Genomic DNA, 15,352 nt, shown 5'->3' with positions numbered 1-15,352 from the left:
CAACGTGTAAACACCTGTAAACCTTCATGTGTTTACCATTATTGTTAATCTTCCCAAACGAAACCAACTCAGCGAGAGCCTCTCCAGGTCTTTTTGATGTTACAACATGGGCAAGGAAGAAAAGGCCAAAAAAAGACCCAGCTTTAGCACCACAAAACACATGCCTTTAAAACTAAAGTATATTTTTGTCATGTGTATAAATGAAAATTTGCCAAATACCAAGCAAACTTTTTGCGTAGCTCTAAAAATTTAATTTGCCAAATAACATATAAACTTCAATGTACAAGGCAAAAATTCTATATTAAAAAGGAACATTTTCCATCAAACAAAAAAAGAAAGAAAAAGATTTTCCATCATATATAGGATGAATTTTCCAATTGCATGTAAGAACACATACTAAAAAATCCTTTAATTGCCATCATACTAATGTAATTGCCAAGGTCTACATAATAAAGGTGCAATGCTAGCTACAATAAAACTACTATTGTCTAAATAAACCAAAGCTAAGGTACCTATAGTATAACTGCACATGGTGAGTTTACCAAACAATGTTCTCTAGAAAATTCAAAATTTCAAATTATTGAAATTTTTCAAAATAAATTTGTTATTTTTGAAAAAAAGAATGGTAAAGTTAGAGATATATTATAAAAAAGTTACCATGATCGAGATAATAAAATTTCCATGATAATAAAAATAAAATAAAAAAGCCATGATCTTAAAAATAAAAATGGCATGATCTATTTTTTTCATAACATAAGATCACAAATAGAAAGTTGTCATGATCCAAATGATAAAATTACCATGCATTTAAAAATAAAATTGCCATGGTATAGATAAAAACATGTCATGCTCTATATACGAGAAGGTGCCAAGTAAAAGAAGCTTCGTAAAAATTCAAAAGACTTCTTTTAAGTTGACATAATTTTGTTTGCCATGTGAGTTCTTAATTGTTGTGTGATCATCTCAAAATATATATTTAATGCCATGTATTGTAGGTGTAAATAAAATAGCTATGGTATTTCCCCCCATGGTAGCCATAAGTAAAATGTCATTGTCAACACAATTGTCATGGTGTTTTAAATACATTTGCAGGTAGCCATAAATAAAAATGCCATGACCAATCCAATAAAAATGCCATGAGAACAGTTATTTAAAATGTAGTATAAACTTACAAAAGTTGTCCATTGCAAAAACATCCGAAAAAAGTTTGCCATGGATAATTTATAGTTTAAAAAGCAAAATAAATTTCCTTGAAATGAACATAGATTGAATACAAAATAAGATTGCCATGACACGTCTGTATATGTATTACGAAATTTAAGGTGGTTTGGAAAGAGGATCTTAAATTGTTGCCATGGTAACTATATAAAATCATGAAAATCGTTTGGGAGGGGTTAGGTTCAAGGGAGAGGTGGAAGCGAATGAACGAAATGCCCTACGTACTTAGAGATCCACATCTCTTAGCCTTATCTCTACCAAACAGATATCCCCTAAATATGTGGTGATCGATTTGTTGCTAAGAAATCATCTCTTAATTAAGAAAGGGCAAATCTTTTTTTAGCTTTCTCTTTCCTCCACCTCGGCATGTTTCCTAGATGGCACTTCTAAGATAGCGTCATTGTGGATGCCCTAATTAGTTTTCTTATTAGTACGACCCAGTAGCAACCCTACTTCATACATCTACTGCTGAAAATACGGGATCTTTTTGACAAATTTAACACACATTTGTCTTTTGTGTGCCCATTTTTGTTTCTTTCAGTGTTATGGTAGCTAATTAAAAAAAGTTGTGTCACATCTTTTTATTGCATGGGTTTCTTTTCTCCAGAACCAGCCCAGTCGCTGCCTCGCTGGCGCGGGTTCATTTCTGGGCCTCGATTACATGGGCCGAGCGGGCTAGCGCTACCACACACTAGCGGAGCTCCTCTTCACTCCCGTGGATGCTCTGCTCGAACCCCCCACCACATCGGAGATCGGAGACACGTCGCCGGCCGGCCGGGATCCTCTGTCGCTAGTTGTCGCCGTCCTAGTTCCTCCCTCGAAGCCACCTATCCATCCCCGATCGGCCGCCGTCGGGCTACCGCAGTCGACGCTCGACGGACTAGTCTGCCTTTCTTGGATGGCGCCGGAGACGAGAGCCGGCGACCGGATAGGAGGAGGAGGGGGAGGGAGGCGCGCGCTTTGGGGACAGCGGTCTTCGGCATTCCGGAGCCGGAGAGAGGAAGTGGGGGGAGGCGCCGGCCGGTGGCCACTCCGTTAAGTGCGTGCGCGGCTGTGCTAGGTACCACCGCAACCCGGTTTTTTAGTCCATAAAGGATTCTCGAAAAGAAAAGGAAAATGGCCATAAAGGGGATTTAAAGAGAAGGGGGGGCAAAACTACTTTAAAGAAAATAAAAATTAAAAATTAACAGTCTCTTAAAAATGAAAATAAATAGAAATAAAATCCTCTCCAAATTTTTTTGTTCGCGCAATAACAGCATCAAACTGGGATTAGTAACGATTCCACTGCACAGTGCATCATCCACAAACTAACCCTAAAGCAAATGTATGCCACTTATGCCTCCTTTTTTTGGTCAGATGGTGTATTTGAAATGTCAGAAATTGGTGTGCAAGCTGTTCTGAATCTTACTGAGATGTTCTTAACTGAGCATGCCTCTGATTTCAAAATACTGGGCTGGGCTTGCTGTAGCTGTTGTTTCTTATGAATCCAAGACCTTTGCTAGTAAAGTTCAGGTACTGCATATGATGATCATTCTCGAGTTGTGATTTATTTTCCTTCCAACACTCCATACTGTCTTTGTCTCATAGTGTAATAGTATCATGTTGAGCTTGATTTAACTTGTCATTTACCAATAAAATCCATCTTTGGTTGCATTTATCGGAGAGATTGACCTTGGCGATGAACTTAGAACTGTAAGTTTGTATGATTTTCTGCTTTGTGTGACCATGTATTGGCTGCGGATATTCTTAGTTGGTATTTGCGGATTAAAGGAAAGAGCTTGTGTTTGATAAGGGTAATATGCATTTAGAGGAAAAGAATAAAAACATGAATTTGGAAATAGGATAATCTCGGTTCAAAATTCAGATAAAAAATCAGTTTCAGAGTTAGTCAGTCCATTGCTAGTTTGTGAAGCTGCCCATATTGTAATTTCTGTATATGTTCATTACTCTCCACACAAAGTACAGCATCACAATAGCACTCAGCTTAAAATATATACTGATATACACAATACACCCATCTTCTCTCTGTTAGCTCTGCTGTTAACAAGGGTATATATACCTCACTATGTACAGTACATCTAACCCAAAACTGAACAACAATAGCTGGTGTCTATCTTTGCTAACAGAAATGCTAACAGATGAAGGTGGCGCACACCTCTGACTCTATGTAGGGCAAGGTATCTAGTACTGTGGCATCTCAGCAGGGACAGTTGGGCTAAGAAAGGATTCCCAAGGTATGTTGCACTTCCAGTCATCTGAAGAGTCTGCTCCTAAATCGAATGGGAAGTTGAGTCTCCCCGGAGCGTCCAACTCATTGTTCATACTGAAAGTATTGCCATGCTTCATTGTGGATGAATCTTGGTTCCTGCTGCTCATGCCGACATTTATATCTGCAGAAGAATCAACCAGAAATCCAGTGATCTGCTGCTCAGGCTGCCCAAACTGCATGTTGAAGAGCGGCGGTGCAGTGTGCTCGGGCTTCTGTGATGGATGTGTTTGGAATGGCAAGATGGTGGGACCTTCCAGTTCCAGAGATGGATTGCAGTTAAAGCTTATGACCTTGCATGAAGAGCCATCCTGTGTGTTGCTGGGTTTCTGAAGCTGCTGCTGTCCCTGGAACCCATGTTTGCTGTTGAACTGACTTGCTGGTGCCTCTGCAACTTGCGATGAGCAGAAGGAGCTCTGTGAAGCAAAATTTGAAGCTTGCATCGGTTGCATTGCGGAGAAGAGATCTTGCTCAGTTGTCTCAGGTAGTGGAGGCCCCCAAGTGTGGGACAGCGCCATTTGTTGTGCCATCGAACTGGTCTTCTTGAAGATCTTACATATGGTCCAAGAGTCCTGTTTTTGGCAACAGGAAAGTGACCTTAAGAATTTGACATAACATTTGAATTTAGCTCTGTAACTACATAATATGAAATGAAGTGCTTACGTTGAGCGGGATGTTCTTGTCGATCGGTCTCTTGGGAAGTGATGGATTGGTTAGTGAAGGAAGCCTGAACTCATGCATCATCCAATCGGTTTTGATCCCTCTTGCTGCTCTGCCTCTGTAGAAGACAAGGGACTTCTTCAGGCCTATGCACCTGGTGCCCTCGGAGGAGTAGATCGGCCTGTCTGTCCCTGTGGCTTTCCAGAACCCAGCTGCTGTGACTCGGTTTGGTCTCGCGCTGTTGCGATATTTCCGGTCCCTTGGGCAGTAGAAGTACCAGTCCGTCTCACCGGTGCTCGCAAGCTCTGTCGTTGAGAAGGGACATGGAAGTTAGACTTTGCAGTAGTAAGGTGAGTAACCCATCTATGTACTGTAGGTTAGCTTGTGATGAGAAGATGGTCAATACTACTACTGATTTCGTTCAACTGAACCTCCAGTGAATGGATGAGCCCAAGACTTACTTAACTAAAGATTAAGGGTGAAACCAACTTATGTTGAACCAGCATCCTAATTCCTAGCCTCTCCTTGGAAGATACTAGTACAATCTTTGGAATTCTCAAAAGTCAATTGTGTTCCAATCTGTTAAGGAGAGAAAAAAAAGATGTATAACAAGGAGATGTAAGAAGATGCAATCTTACTTGGGAGGTCCCACGGGTCAAACTTGTAGATGTCCAGCTGCCTGATGAGCTCAATAGAGATAGGCTTTTGCTGGATCTTCTTCTTGAGGTAGAAACTAACGAGCTCTTCATCGGTAGGATGGAACCGGAACCCCGGCATGATGATCTCATCTGATTTGTCCATGTTGACATCATTTATGCCCTCCATTGTAATCCCACAAAGGCTAGCTTGTGCAGTAGTGAATGGCTTCTTGGGATGAAGCTGCTGAGCTGAGGTGAAGACAATCACCGGCCGAGAGATGTACTTATATGCTACCTGGAGCGGCTGGATGAGGCCCACAGGTCTGAAGGGTCTTGTTCTTCCTTTAATAATCACTTTTAGTTCATTCTCTGTTTGAAATCTACCGCGATTAGTTTAATGCTGGATTAGTATCTCAACTAAGACAAGCCGAGCAGCATGAAGAGATGGATGCCAGTCACTTTCAGTTCACACTTAGAATATTCACACACGGCAGTAAAAACATTCTTAAACTGTAGTATAGCAACACTTGCCTTGTAGATTTAGTTTTGATTTTCTGTTTCATCTTTTTGATAAACGAAAAAGACATGCAATTCCAGTACTCCCTCCGTTCCTAAATATAAGTCTTTGTAGAGATTTCACTATGAACCACATATGGATGTATATAGATGCATTTTAAGTGTAGATTCATTCATTTTGCTCCGTATGTAGTCCACCTAGTGAAATCTCTACAAAGACTTATATTTAGGAACGGAGGGAGTACACGTCAATAACCGACCGAAACTATAAATGCAACTCTTTATTGAGCACCTCTAGCTTTATTAACAGCAATGAATATATATGTTTTTGTTGTCAGTGAATATTTATGTTCTTTTGACACCTGAAACGATTCATGTGATAATTATACGCAGTTTCCTGATTAGTCTAGGTTTTGGGCATTGCATAATGAATGACAATAGTAATCTGTACTTAATTAGCATAACCTTCAATGTCCATGCGTGTGTGTGTGTGTGTGTGAGAGAGAGAGAGGGATAAGAGTCCTACTGACTGATTACCCAGAGACAGTGATAGCCTTACCAGTGTAATTTCCTTGCACTTTTTTTAATCAAGTAGCGTGAGTGACTCTGCTGATGAATGTTGGAACAGAAGGTTCTTCTTATTCTAAGGGCAGTTTTGTAGACTAAATAAATTTTAGTAATCGCTTGAGTTGCCACGGTGGAAAGCCGGTCCAATTTGCTCCAACAGCGAGTCAGCTTTTTTTGCTGGCCACTCCACACGGCACAGTTGTTTCTTGCCCCGTTGCACACTCCAGAAAGTAATGATGATCTGTCTACTCTGTTCTCAGCATCCACATGACAAACTGGATAAGGGCCATCTTTGACGACGTCAGATCCGCGGGGGTGTGGGCGCGATGGTCGGTAGGCGACGATTGTTCCGGTGCCGCCTAGCTAGCTCTTGCAAACCCGGGTCATCCTTGTTGGTGTGGAACAGAGTTTTTTGCTTCTTCTTCTATCCATGTATTGAGATCGCAAGACCTTGTCGTTTCCTCGAAAAAGAAACAAGAGAAAACACCTTATCTGCTGTCAGAGCACCATGTTTTCTACATGCACATGAAACAGCGGAGCAAACTCAAACAAACTTGACGCCAAGTTTTCGCAGCTGACAAACTGGAAGGATTATGATCAAGGTCCGTTTGTTATTCTTCTTGACAGATTGTTCAATTTTTGTCGAAAACTCATACATTGTCTTGTTTTTCCAAGATGAGAAGCACTGCGCACAAGCAAGTGGCCGTGAGCATGATTAGTCAATCGTCTCACTCTGCAACTACTAAGCAAACACTTGGATCTTCAAAGGTAACCCTGGCTTCCCAAATGAACTACTCAATGAAAACTAGCGTGATAATTCAGCAAATCAAAGATTAGATTTGTATACAGTGGCATCATCACTAGGCAAAAATCCAGACGTGCTATAGTGAGATGAACTCTCTGAGTTTGTCAGGGAGGGACAGACCTAGTGATGCAGCGTTCAGGAACGCCTCGTCTTCAGGGAACAGCTGCAGATTCTTCGACTTTAGCAGGTACTTAACAGCATCATCCTGGAAGTCCACCAGGCTGCCGACCTTCACGAGTTCAGCAAGCCAAGGGATGCGGTCCGGCGTCTCGAAGAGCAGTCCTCGAGCTACCTCGTCAGCAAAGTTCGTCGCAAACTCGATCTTCTCTTTGTAACCAGCTGCAGCACCAGCACCATTGCTTTGCTGAACATACAGCTTTGAGCTCTCCCTCTCCCACCTGATCATCTGGCTGGCCTCCACGTCCACAGCCTCTCCAGAGGACAGCTTCACGCGGTACCCCACCGTGATCGGCTTCGTTTGTCTCCAGGACGCTCACATTCAGCAGGCGAGAGACCATGGTGTGCCGCTCTTTGGAAGCAATGTCAAGAGCCGGATCAGCAAGGAAAGCAAGGACTATCTGGACCAGACCGGCACTGATCACCTCACGCTGGCCAGCAGCCGTTTTGCAACTGCCATCCTGGCCCAAGGCAACAAAAGAATCGCTCTTCTCGGCGGCTTTGGATACTGCCTGAACACCGATGCTGCCATACACGTTGTTGAGCCTTGCTCGAGAGATGGAAGGCGGGTACCAGATAAAAATGGATTGTCGAGGAAGCTTGTCGAACAGATCCTTAAGCAGAAGATCATCAGGAATGAACACGTCCTCCTTCTGTGATAAGATGATCTTCCCATCAGTGCAAACCGGGACCTTCATGAAGCTTCTCCGTGTTCTTGCTCCAGTTCCATGCGGTGAATTGCCAGAAAGCAGAGCAATTGGTTACGGATATCTCACCGCCAGAGCTCTCCCATGCGCTCCAGAGCTTGCAGTGGTCTTCGGCATCGGGGCAATGCCTCACGCGGAGAACAGATGAGAAGAAGTCCAGCAGCTTCCTGTCATCATAGTATCTTCCCAACACATGCATCTGCTGGCTGAAGAGGTTGTTCTGATCATGAAGAACACAGCTTACCGGGCTCACCCATTCTCCACCTCCTTTTTCATTTGGTAGATCCAGTCACTACCCTCTTTGTTCTTCTCAGCCCCCAGCTGCACTCCTTGAGGTACAAGTAGATCCTGGAGATGGTAGCAGTTTCTTTGTGGCTCCTCATATGCTGAGCAACAAGGCCATGCCCACATCGAACATCCACAGTTACTCCGATTGCCGCCAGTGCATCCTTGAATGAGGCGATCTCTGAACCATAGAAAGATTCATCGATGAAAGGGCCATCTGTTATGCAGATGGAAGACTGCTTTGGGTCAAAGAGTATGCTTCCATCAGGAGATTGGTATCCAAGTGTTGTCTTCAACCACTTGCAGCTAGTGATTTCCTTCATAAATTCCTTGGGAAATGTTGCTGTACAGGCCAGCCAGCTCTTGACAGATCCAAGCAGTGACAACACGGTAGCAGCAGATATGGCTGCAGGGTCTGCGGGAATGTTGAGACCACTGATGACAAACCTAGCTGCAGAAATGTCTACAGGGTTATCACAAATGTTGAGACCAGTGATGGTAGGCCTAGCAACATGAGCCTTCACTTCTGTTGTGACACCTAAATCTTTCAGCTCAGCTTTGTAACCATGTATCTCTTTGCCTAAACCACCATTAGAGTCACCATCATTGATGAAAGGCAAGCTTGCTATTGGCGACAGAGACTGCCAACCTTCATCAAATAAGATTGCCTCCGACGGTGACCTGAATCCCAGTGATGTGCATAGCCATTTCTCACTCCGCATGCAGTTGAAAAGATCAACAGGAATTGGGTCGCGTGTTCTCAGCTTCCAATAACAAGCTAGAAGAGCCAGGACACTTGCCTTTGTAAGCGATGACTTCCGGACCATCTGCTTGAAAATGTTTGCTACAGCCTTTGATGCCTGGTCAAATCCTGTGATCAACCCTGTCTTCTTCAACTCTTCTTTGTACGGGCTGATCTTACTCCCATAAAACCAAGAATCAACTACAGGAACTACGTCGAACACCTTTAGAAGGCACTCCCACACCTGATCCAGAAGAAAAGATTCACCAGGAGCACGGAATCCTACGTTGGTCTTCAGCCATTTCAAATCTCTGAGCTTCCTCAAGAAATCATCACATGGGCTAGCATACCGGATACACTTGCGGATTAGTGCAGTAGCATCTGAAGTAATGGATGAAGAACTAAACTTGAAATTATCAATTACAAGCTTGTAAATCTTTTCACTGTTTTCAAACCCAACTTGAACACCAAGCAACTTCAGCTCTTGTTTGTAGTCAAGGATGGACTCACCATAGAATCCAACATCAAGGAATGGCTGGGTACTGATACAAGATGCAGCTGCCCAGTCTGAATCATATATTATCCATCGACCATCTTTCACGCTGTTGACTAGTTTACTTGGTGACAGAACCTTCTGTTGAAGAAACCGAATCAGCCGAAGCAGCTCATATACATGTTGTCTGGTCAGCATATTGCTTGCAGCCATCGACATGAGCCGTCTACCGATGTAAGCGGATGCCTCCCCAAATTCAAATCTTACCCCGATCACCTGAAGTTCCTCCTTGTATGCATGCATTTTGTTTTGATAGAACTGTTGACCGATCATTGGTATATCAACACAGGAAGACCCATTTTGCAAGAGATTACCCCACTCAGAACTGGACATAAATGATTCAGCCGGGGGCTTGTATCCGACTGATGTCTTCAGCCAACTTCCTTCTTTCACAGAAGCCAAGAAACTAGCTGGTAGTTGTACACCTTTTGACTTCAAATTGCGTATCCATTGCAGTAGCAAGATTGCATTGTCCACAGTCAGATGTGATGATGCTATAGGGAACCTTGCATTTGGGGGGTGTATGAACGGCACATCTGAGGCCTGCACCTTTGTCTTGAGAAAATCCAAGATCTGATCTTCAGGTGTGTAGTTCCCGGCGAAATGACCTGCTGAATTGTAATCTGCTGACAGTTCGATGTATTTCTCATTCCTCCATGGGTTTATGCCCATCAGTCCAACCCATTTGCTACCATTTGCAGGAACTAGAATGCTTTGTCGTTCCGTGACGGCATTGCCATAGTTGTCAATTACCGGCATGATACGACACAGGTCTGCTAACTGGTAGCTCTCCATGTAATTCTTATTGGATGAATGGTACAGAAAGTGAGAAAAAGCAATGGCAGGCCTTCTATCATAGTTCAAGGATTTAACCACAATATTCCCGAAACTGTATACTGATACAACCTCCACTTTTGCATAGCTCTGAAGCCAGTATGTCACTTTTTCCTTCTGTGCGAAACCTTGCAGAGCTGTTTGTGTACGGGGAGACACAAAAAGGCGGTTAGAAGATGGAAACTCCTGGTTCCAGCTAATAAGCCATGACATCCACTTCCCATCAGATGCAATACACAGTCTATCACTCCACTGACTAGCTCTAGATATGCTCCAGACAGAGACATTTTTGTTCCTGTCAACATACTTCAGCAGAGGAATTTGCATCATCTTTGTACTGGAAAGTTTTGCCAACTGTCTGCGACAAAAGATAGAAGTTCAAGATAAAGCTGTTCATCTACATTGCTGACAAGGTTAGACCCCTCGATGCATTTTGCATACCATTCATGGCTCACACTTTTGACATCCAGAAATGTAAGAACACTATTCTATGCACTCTTGTCAAAATGGGAACTCAGAATGTAGGTTCCATGGGTTGACAGGTTCTTAAGGTCCACTCCAGATTCTCTCGCCTTGACAAGGATATCCCAAAATGCTGGTTTGAGCCGCGCAACCTCGCAAGGCTTGCAAAACATCTTGTGTGGAGTTTGAGACTCACATGGAACTATATCCTCGACGAGAACCTTCTCTTTGATGCCAGACCTAACAGGCTCAAGTAAAGGGATCAGCGAAGGACTGACTGGCAGGTAATGGAACATCGACGGAATCGACATTGCTGGCGCATCTGCTCTGGACTTGACAAGTGCTACAAAAGCATTCATGAAAGCACTTGGGATGCACTCCAGAATTCCCTTGTTCCATGGACTATCGAACAGTATTGCCTCTCTTGATGATGCAAGGAGGAAGTCAGCCTGAATGATGAAGGGGAAGTTCGTTACCATCTTCGTGGGAAGGAAAGCATATACGCCAGGGGATAGCTGCTTCCCACGGGATAGTCGCTCCTTAAGAGGGAAGGCTAGGGTGATGACCCACTCATCGATTTCAGTACGCTTGTCCACCCTGTTCTCTGCCTTGACAGGGAACCTCTGCCTCCACATATGGTACCCGCACTCTGCTTCACTCTCGTTCTCTTGAGCAGATAAAAAGACCGTGTAAGACTCCGCGTGCATGTTCTTCCTCACTTCAAAGTTCTTCTCACTCGATATTGCAATCTCACTAACAGTGCTGCCTCTAGCGTTGCCGTTATCTTCACGGACAGAAAGCCGCCTGATCTTTGACAGAAACAGTAGCATTTCTGGATGCAAGCTCGAAAGCTGCTGCTTCACCGCAGTGACCTTCTCATCCTTCAAAGGCAGGACGATACAGGTTGTTGGAAGGACTCTGGTAGACCCATATATCTGTTTGATATCTGAAAGGCTAGGCCTGGATTCAACCTACTCTGGGACAATGTATCCAATATTGCATTCTGGACACGGCTTCTCATTAAACTTGATTTGATACCCATTACTGAATATATGGGGCTGGCTTGATATCAGGAACACACTTTTGAATCCAATACCTATATAAAAAGAGACATTTATATTACAAATTTTGAGTTTCAATATAAGGGGAACATATACGTTAAGCATGTACATAACCACAGACTAACTCTTGAAGGGAAAAATTGTGAGTTTCAATATTACAAGCTATTGATGAAGAGTAATGTTTCTCAATCAGAAACATACTACAGGAGGGGGAAAATTGGTAATAAAGTTGATGTGCCATGTGCATGAATTTGCCATGCAAAGGCAGATTTTTAGGAGCCTGTCAAAAACTAAACTTTACCTAGAAAGGCTAAGAAAGAAATAGATCCACACACTTTCGAGACAATAGTGAAATACAGAAGTGACAACTTAACATCAAGAAGATTTGATGTAGTAATATATATGATAAATAACAAGTCTTACTTCTAGATACAATGGACCTTAAAAGGCCAATGGTAATATGTTGTACTCAGTGCTATTTTCTTACACTAATATTTCAAAACATGCACACATCTCTGTTTCTGAGTGTCAGGAAATGAACGCATGATATCTTGCACCACAAATCATCTCAAGCAATACTGTGCATGCTGCACCCAATTTGTTTTGCAAAATACATATACATTATGAGAATATTTGCTCCACCACCATTCTAACTAAGCACTAGATTAAGTGCTAAATAGAATTCTGCCCATCTTATATGTCATTTGATATATATCAGCTATCATAACGTTTGACAGGGAAAATTCCAACCGGTGACGCGTTAACAAAATTGAAGTTCTAACATTAAAAGGTAAAATGCTTCAAATTGGCCGAGTGAACACAAAAGGATTCATGAGCTGCAAAGATTCACCTTTCTCTCCAATGTAACCCTTGTCCCTGTTTCCTTTTTTCGTTGATTTGCCCACGCCACAAATAGACTGAATATTCGATGGAGAGAAGCCCTTCTCGTTGTTGAAAATGAGTAAAGTTGACGATGCACCAGATCCAGTGATGTCAGTTGATGTTACTAGAAACTCCAATGAAGGTGCTACTACATCAGGGTACTCATTGTCTTCAGCGTTCTAGTTATTCAGGAATAAAATGTTAACATGAATGTGATATTGAGCAAATACAGCTGAATCAAGTGCATTAATCTGAAATGCAATATATATATACCGAAACGTTAATGAGATTTGAGAAAAACAAGCCCATGTAGCAACACACAAGTTTGTCAGAGTCACAGTTATTTCAACAGTCTTGACGGCAAAATTGTATCAAGTTTTCAAATCAAACAGGTTGCAAAATAGCGTGGAGGCAACAGGCAAACTGAAAATGTTCTCAAGGCTAAAGCTACAATGGTTACATCGGATCTGCAATAGTTTCTTAATGTGGAAAAGAAATAAAGGAGATCTCTGTTTTCCGTAGAGCAGAAAATGGTTACACTGGATCTGAATTTGGTCTTTTATTTTTTCTTTTCTTTACCGTAGTAGTGTTCCTAAAACAGTTACTTCATAAATACAAATAAGAGATCATTTAGCCCTCCATTTTTTGGAGAACATGGCCACCAGCCACCATAAATTCAAATACGAGTCCCCCCGCCAAAAAAGAAGAAGCCAAATGCTTGTTGAATAAATGTACTGTGGTGTGAAAACTGAAGATGCAAAGTAAACATAGAAAATGCGAGTTTATATGTTCAGAGTTAATGTGACTTTTGTGCTGCCACAGTGCCTAATCCCAAGGAAAACATCTTTATCAATTGATCCTAGCTATACTATGCAACTGAAGGGTAGGCCCTACTTGACATCAAATGAGCTCACAGGAAACTGCGGTGAGCAGAAAAACCAACAGTCACTTTACTAAACAGTGCTTAGAAAAGTAAAGGAAATTACCCTGCATTAATAAAATATTGCTGCCTTTTCGAACTGAAAAAAAGAATTTGTTACTTCGTATTTTTTTGCAGGAAAAAATAACCGGGTTTCTGCGCAAATAATAAAACATAAAGTTATAAATGAAAAAAGGCCAGAAAGTTCAGTTTGGGGGGTGGGGGTGGGGGGTATGTATAATAACGAAATTAATCAGAACTGTAGATTTTTGTAGGCACAAGATGAACTAAATGCACATAAAAATAATTTGTGAAAGCATTTTCAGGAAAAATAAATAAATCCATACGCTTTCTTGAGAATGCATAGAAATAAAATCCACACTAATCTGAGTGCACATAATAGAATCCACACTCTGATTTTTTTGTACTAGTAGTATAGTAAGTAGCATTGTACATAACCACATAATTTTTTTTGTACAGTAGTACAAAAACAGAGTGCCGAAGGAAGAAGAAAGCAAGAAAGCAGGGTCACCTGGACGAGCTCCATGAGGAAGTGGACGTCCTTGGAGTAGAGCTCCTGGCTCAGGTAGTTCACCGCCTGGTGCATGTCCTCCGCCAGCGGGTTCTGCTCGCCGCGCCCGATGTAGTACCGCTCCCGCCGAAGCCTCTCCACGTGCGCCCGTGCAGCCGCCATCGTCGCCGGAGACGACGACGACCAGCTTTTGCACCGTTACCGGAGCTCGTCGATCGGGCTCCGAAGGGGAGGAAGATGGTTGGGTGGTTTCGGAGGTGGGAAGTGGGAAGTGGAGGAGTGGGCGGCTGTTCCTGGGCTTCCTCGCCGGCTTTAAGGAGTTGGGTGTGCGTCTATTGGGTACCCCTTGCGGTCGCAGAGGACGCTTTATTTTCCCAATGGATCTTTTTTTGATGCTCTTTTCCTTTCTCTTTATTTCTTTTTTGGCATTTGAGAGGAGTGTTAGATGATGGTTTTCTGGTTGAAGTGGTTTAGTAATTTCTAAGGCCATTTGCAGGAATTTGACAAGATTCATGTAGAATTATATATACTAATTTTCTTATAATTTTTACAAGTAATAGTTTTTGGGTAAAAAGAATGGGCGCCACCCAAATCACTACACATCGGTTTGTTGCATGCCTTGCATATATAAGGATCCAATAATTAGTACTCACTCTCTAAACAAATATAAGACGTTTTAGATAACTGTACTAAACAAATATAAGACATTTAAGGTCTCTATTATTTTTGTGTCTCTCAATTCTGCGGTTCACTGGGATCATTGTCTTGTTTGAGTGTAATAAAGCTACTTTTTATTCGTAATTTTAGTTTTTAAACACAAATAATTAACATTTCAGCACTCCTACAAAAGGAGCTATATGTCTCGGATAGGTCCATGCTAGGAAAAACCGTCTCGGATAGGTCCTACCCGAGCCGGGTTATTTCAGCAGACATCCGAAGCATGCCTCTTTTTTACCGCCACGAATATCCAAGCATCTGACACATGTCTTTTTTTTAACTCCACCAATATACAAACATCTGAGACATTCCATAATTAAAAACGTTTGAGACGGGCCTTATCTTATAATTGCCTCGTAGCTAATATGGCCCACTAGGCTCAACAACATTCTCAAATATATATCTCTTCTCCTCCTCCCACTAATTTTCTACCCCCCCTCCTCTCACTCATGCTCTACCTCAGACTCGATCCACCCAACATCCCGTTACCGAGTGCCGCCTTCACCCATCCTTGCCAATCCTACTTCGTTGCCCTCTCTTTCTCCTCCTATTATTGGCCACCCCACCTCGTCGTGTGTGACCGTCGCCTCTCAGATCTTAGCACGGTGACGCCGGATCCATCACGTTCTATTGCCAACCACCTTCATCTTCATCTTACCAGCCAACCCGACTTGCATCGTTCAACCGCCACACGTATTTACACTCAATGATGGTTTCTTGTGTAGAAATATACAATCTCGACCCAATAGAGGAAGATGACCCTTTTTCAGTTAATCCACACTCATTTTTGTATGATAAGAAACATTTATAA

The 15,352-nt window shown here is 42.5% G+C and overlaps 2 protein-coding genes across 2 annotated transcripts; both read right to left on the bottom strand.

Annotated features, from left to right (window-relative positions):
- Positions 1-3,399: 3,399 nt before the first annotated feature.
- Positions 3,400-4,969, bottom strand: LOC123125321 (protein FEZ-like). The gene is made up of 4 exons (XM_044545835.1): positions 4,783-4,969; positions 4,148-4,449; positions 3,738-4,056; positions 3,400-3,608 (listed from the first exon to the last, which is right to left on the bottom strand). The coding sequence occupies exons 1-4, from the start codon at positions 4,967-4,969 to the stop codon at positions 3,400-3,402; spliced, it is 1,017 nt and encodes a 338-aa protein (XP_044401770.1).
- Positions 4,970-10,939: 5,970 nt separating this feature from the next.
- On the bottom strand, positions 10,940-14,079 carry LOC123125320 (protein NO VEIN). Its single transcript, XM_044545833.1, has 3 exons — positions 13,825-14,079; positions 12,342-12,552; positions 10,940-11,526 (listed from the first exon to the last, which is right to left on the bottom strand). Exons 1-3 carry the CDS (start codon positions 13,984-13,986, stop codon positions 11,402-11,404), a joined length of 498 nt encoding a protein of 165 aa, XP_044401768.1. The 5' UTR covers positions 13,987-14,079; the 3' UTR covers positions 10,940-11,401.
- Between the last annotated feature and the right edge of the window lie 1,273 nt (positions 14,080-15,352).

This window comes from Triticum aestivum, chromosome 5D (genome assembly GCF_018294505.1).
Source record: "Triticum aestivum cultivar Chinese Spring chromosome 5D, IWGSC CS RefSeq v2.1, whole genome shotgun sequence".
Lineage (NCBI taxonomy): Eukaryota > Viridiplantae > Streptophyta > Magnoliopsida > Poales > Poaceae > Triticum > Triticum aestivum.
This window is presented reverse-complemented; position numbering and strand designations above follow the sequence as displayed.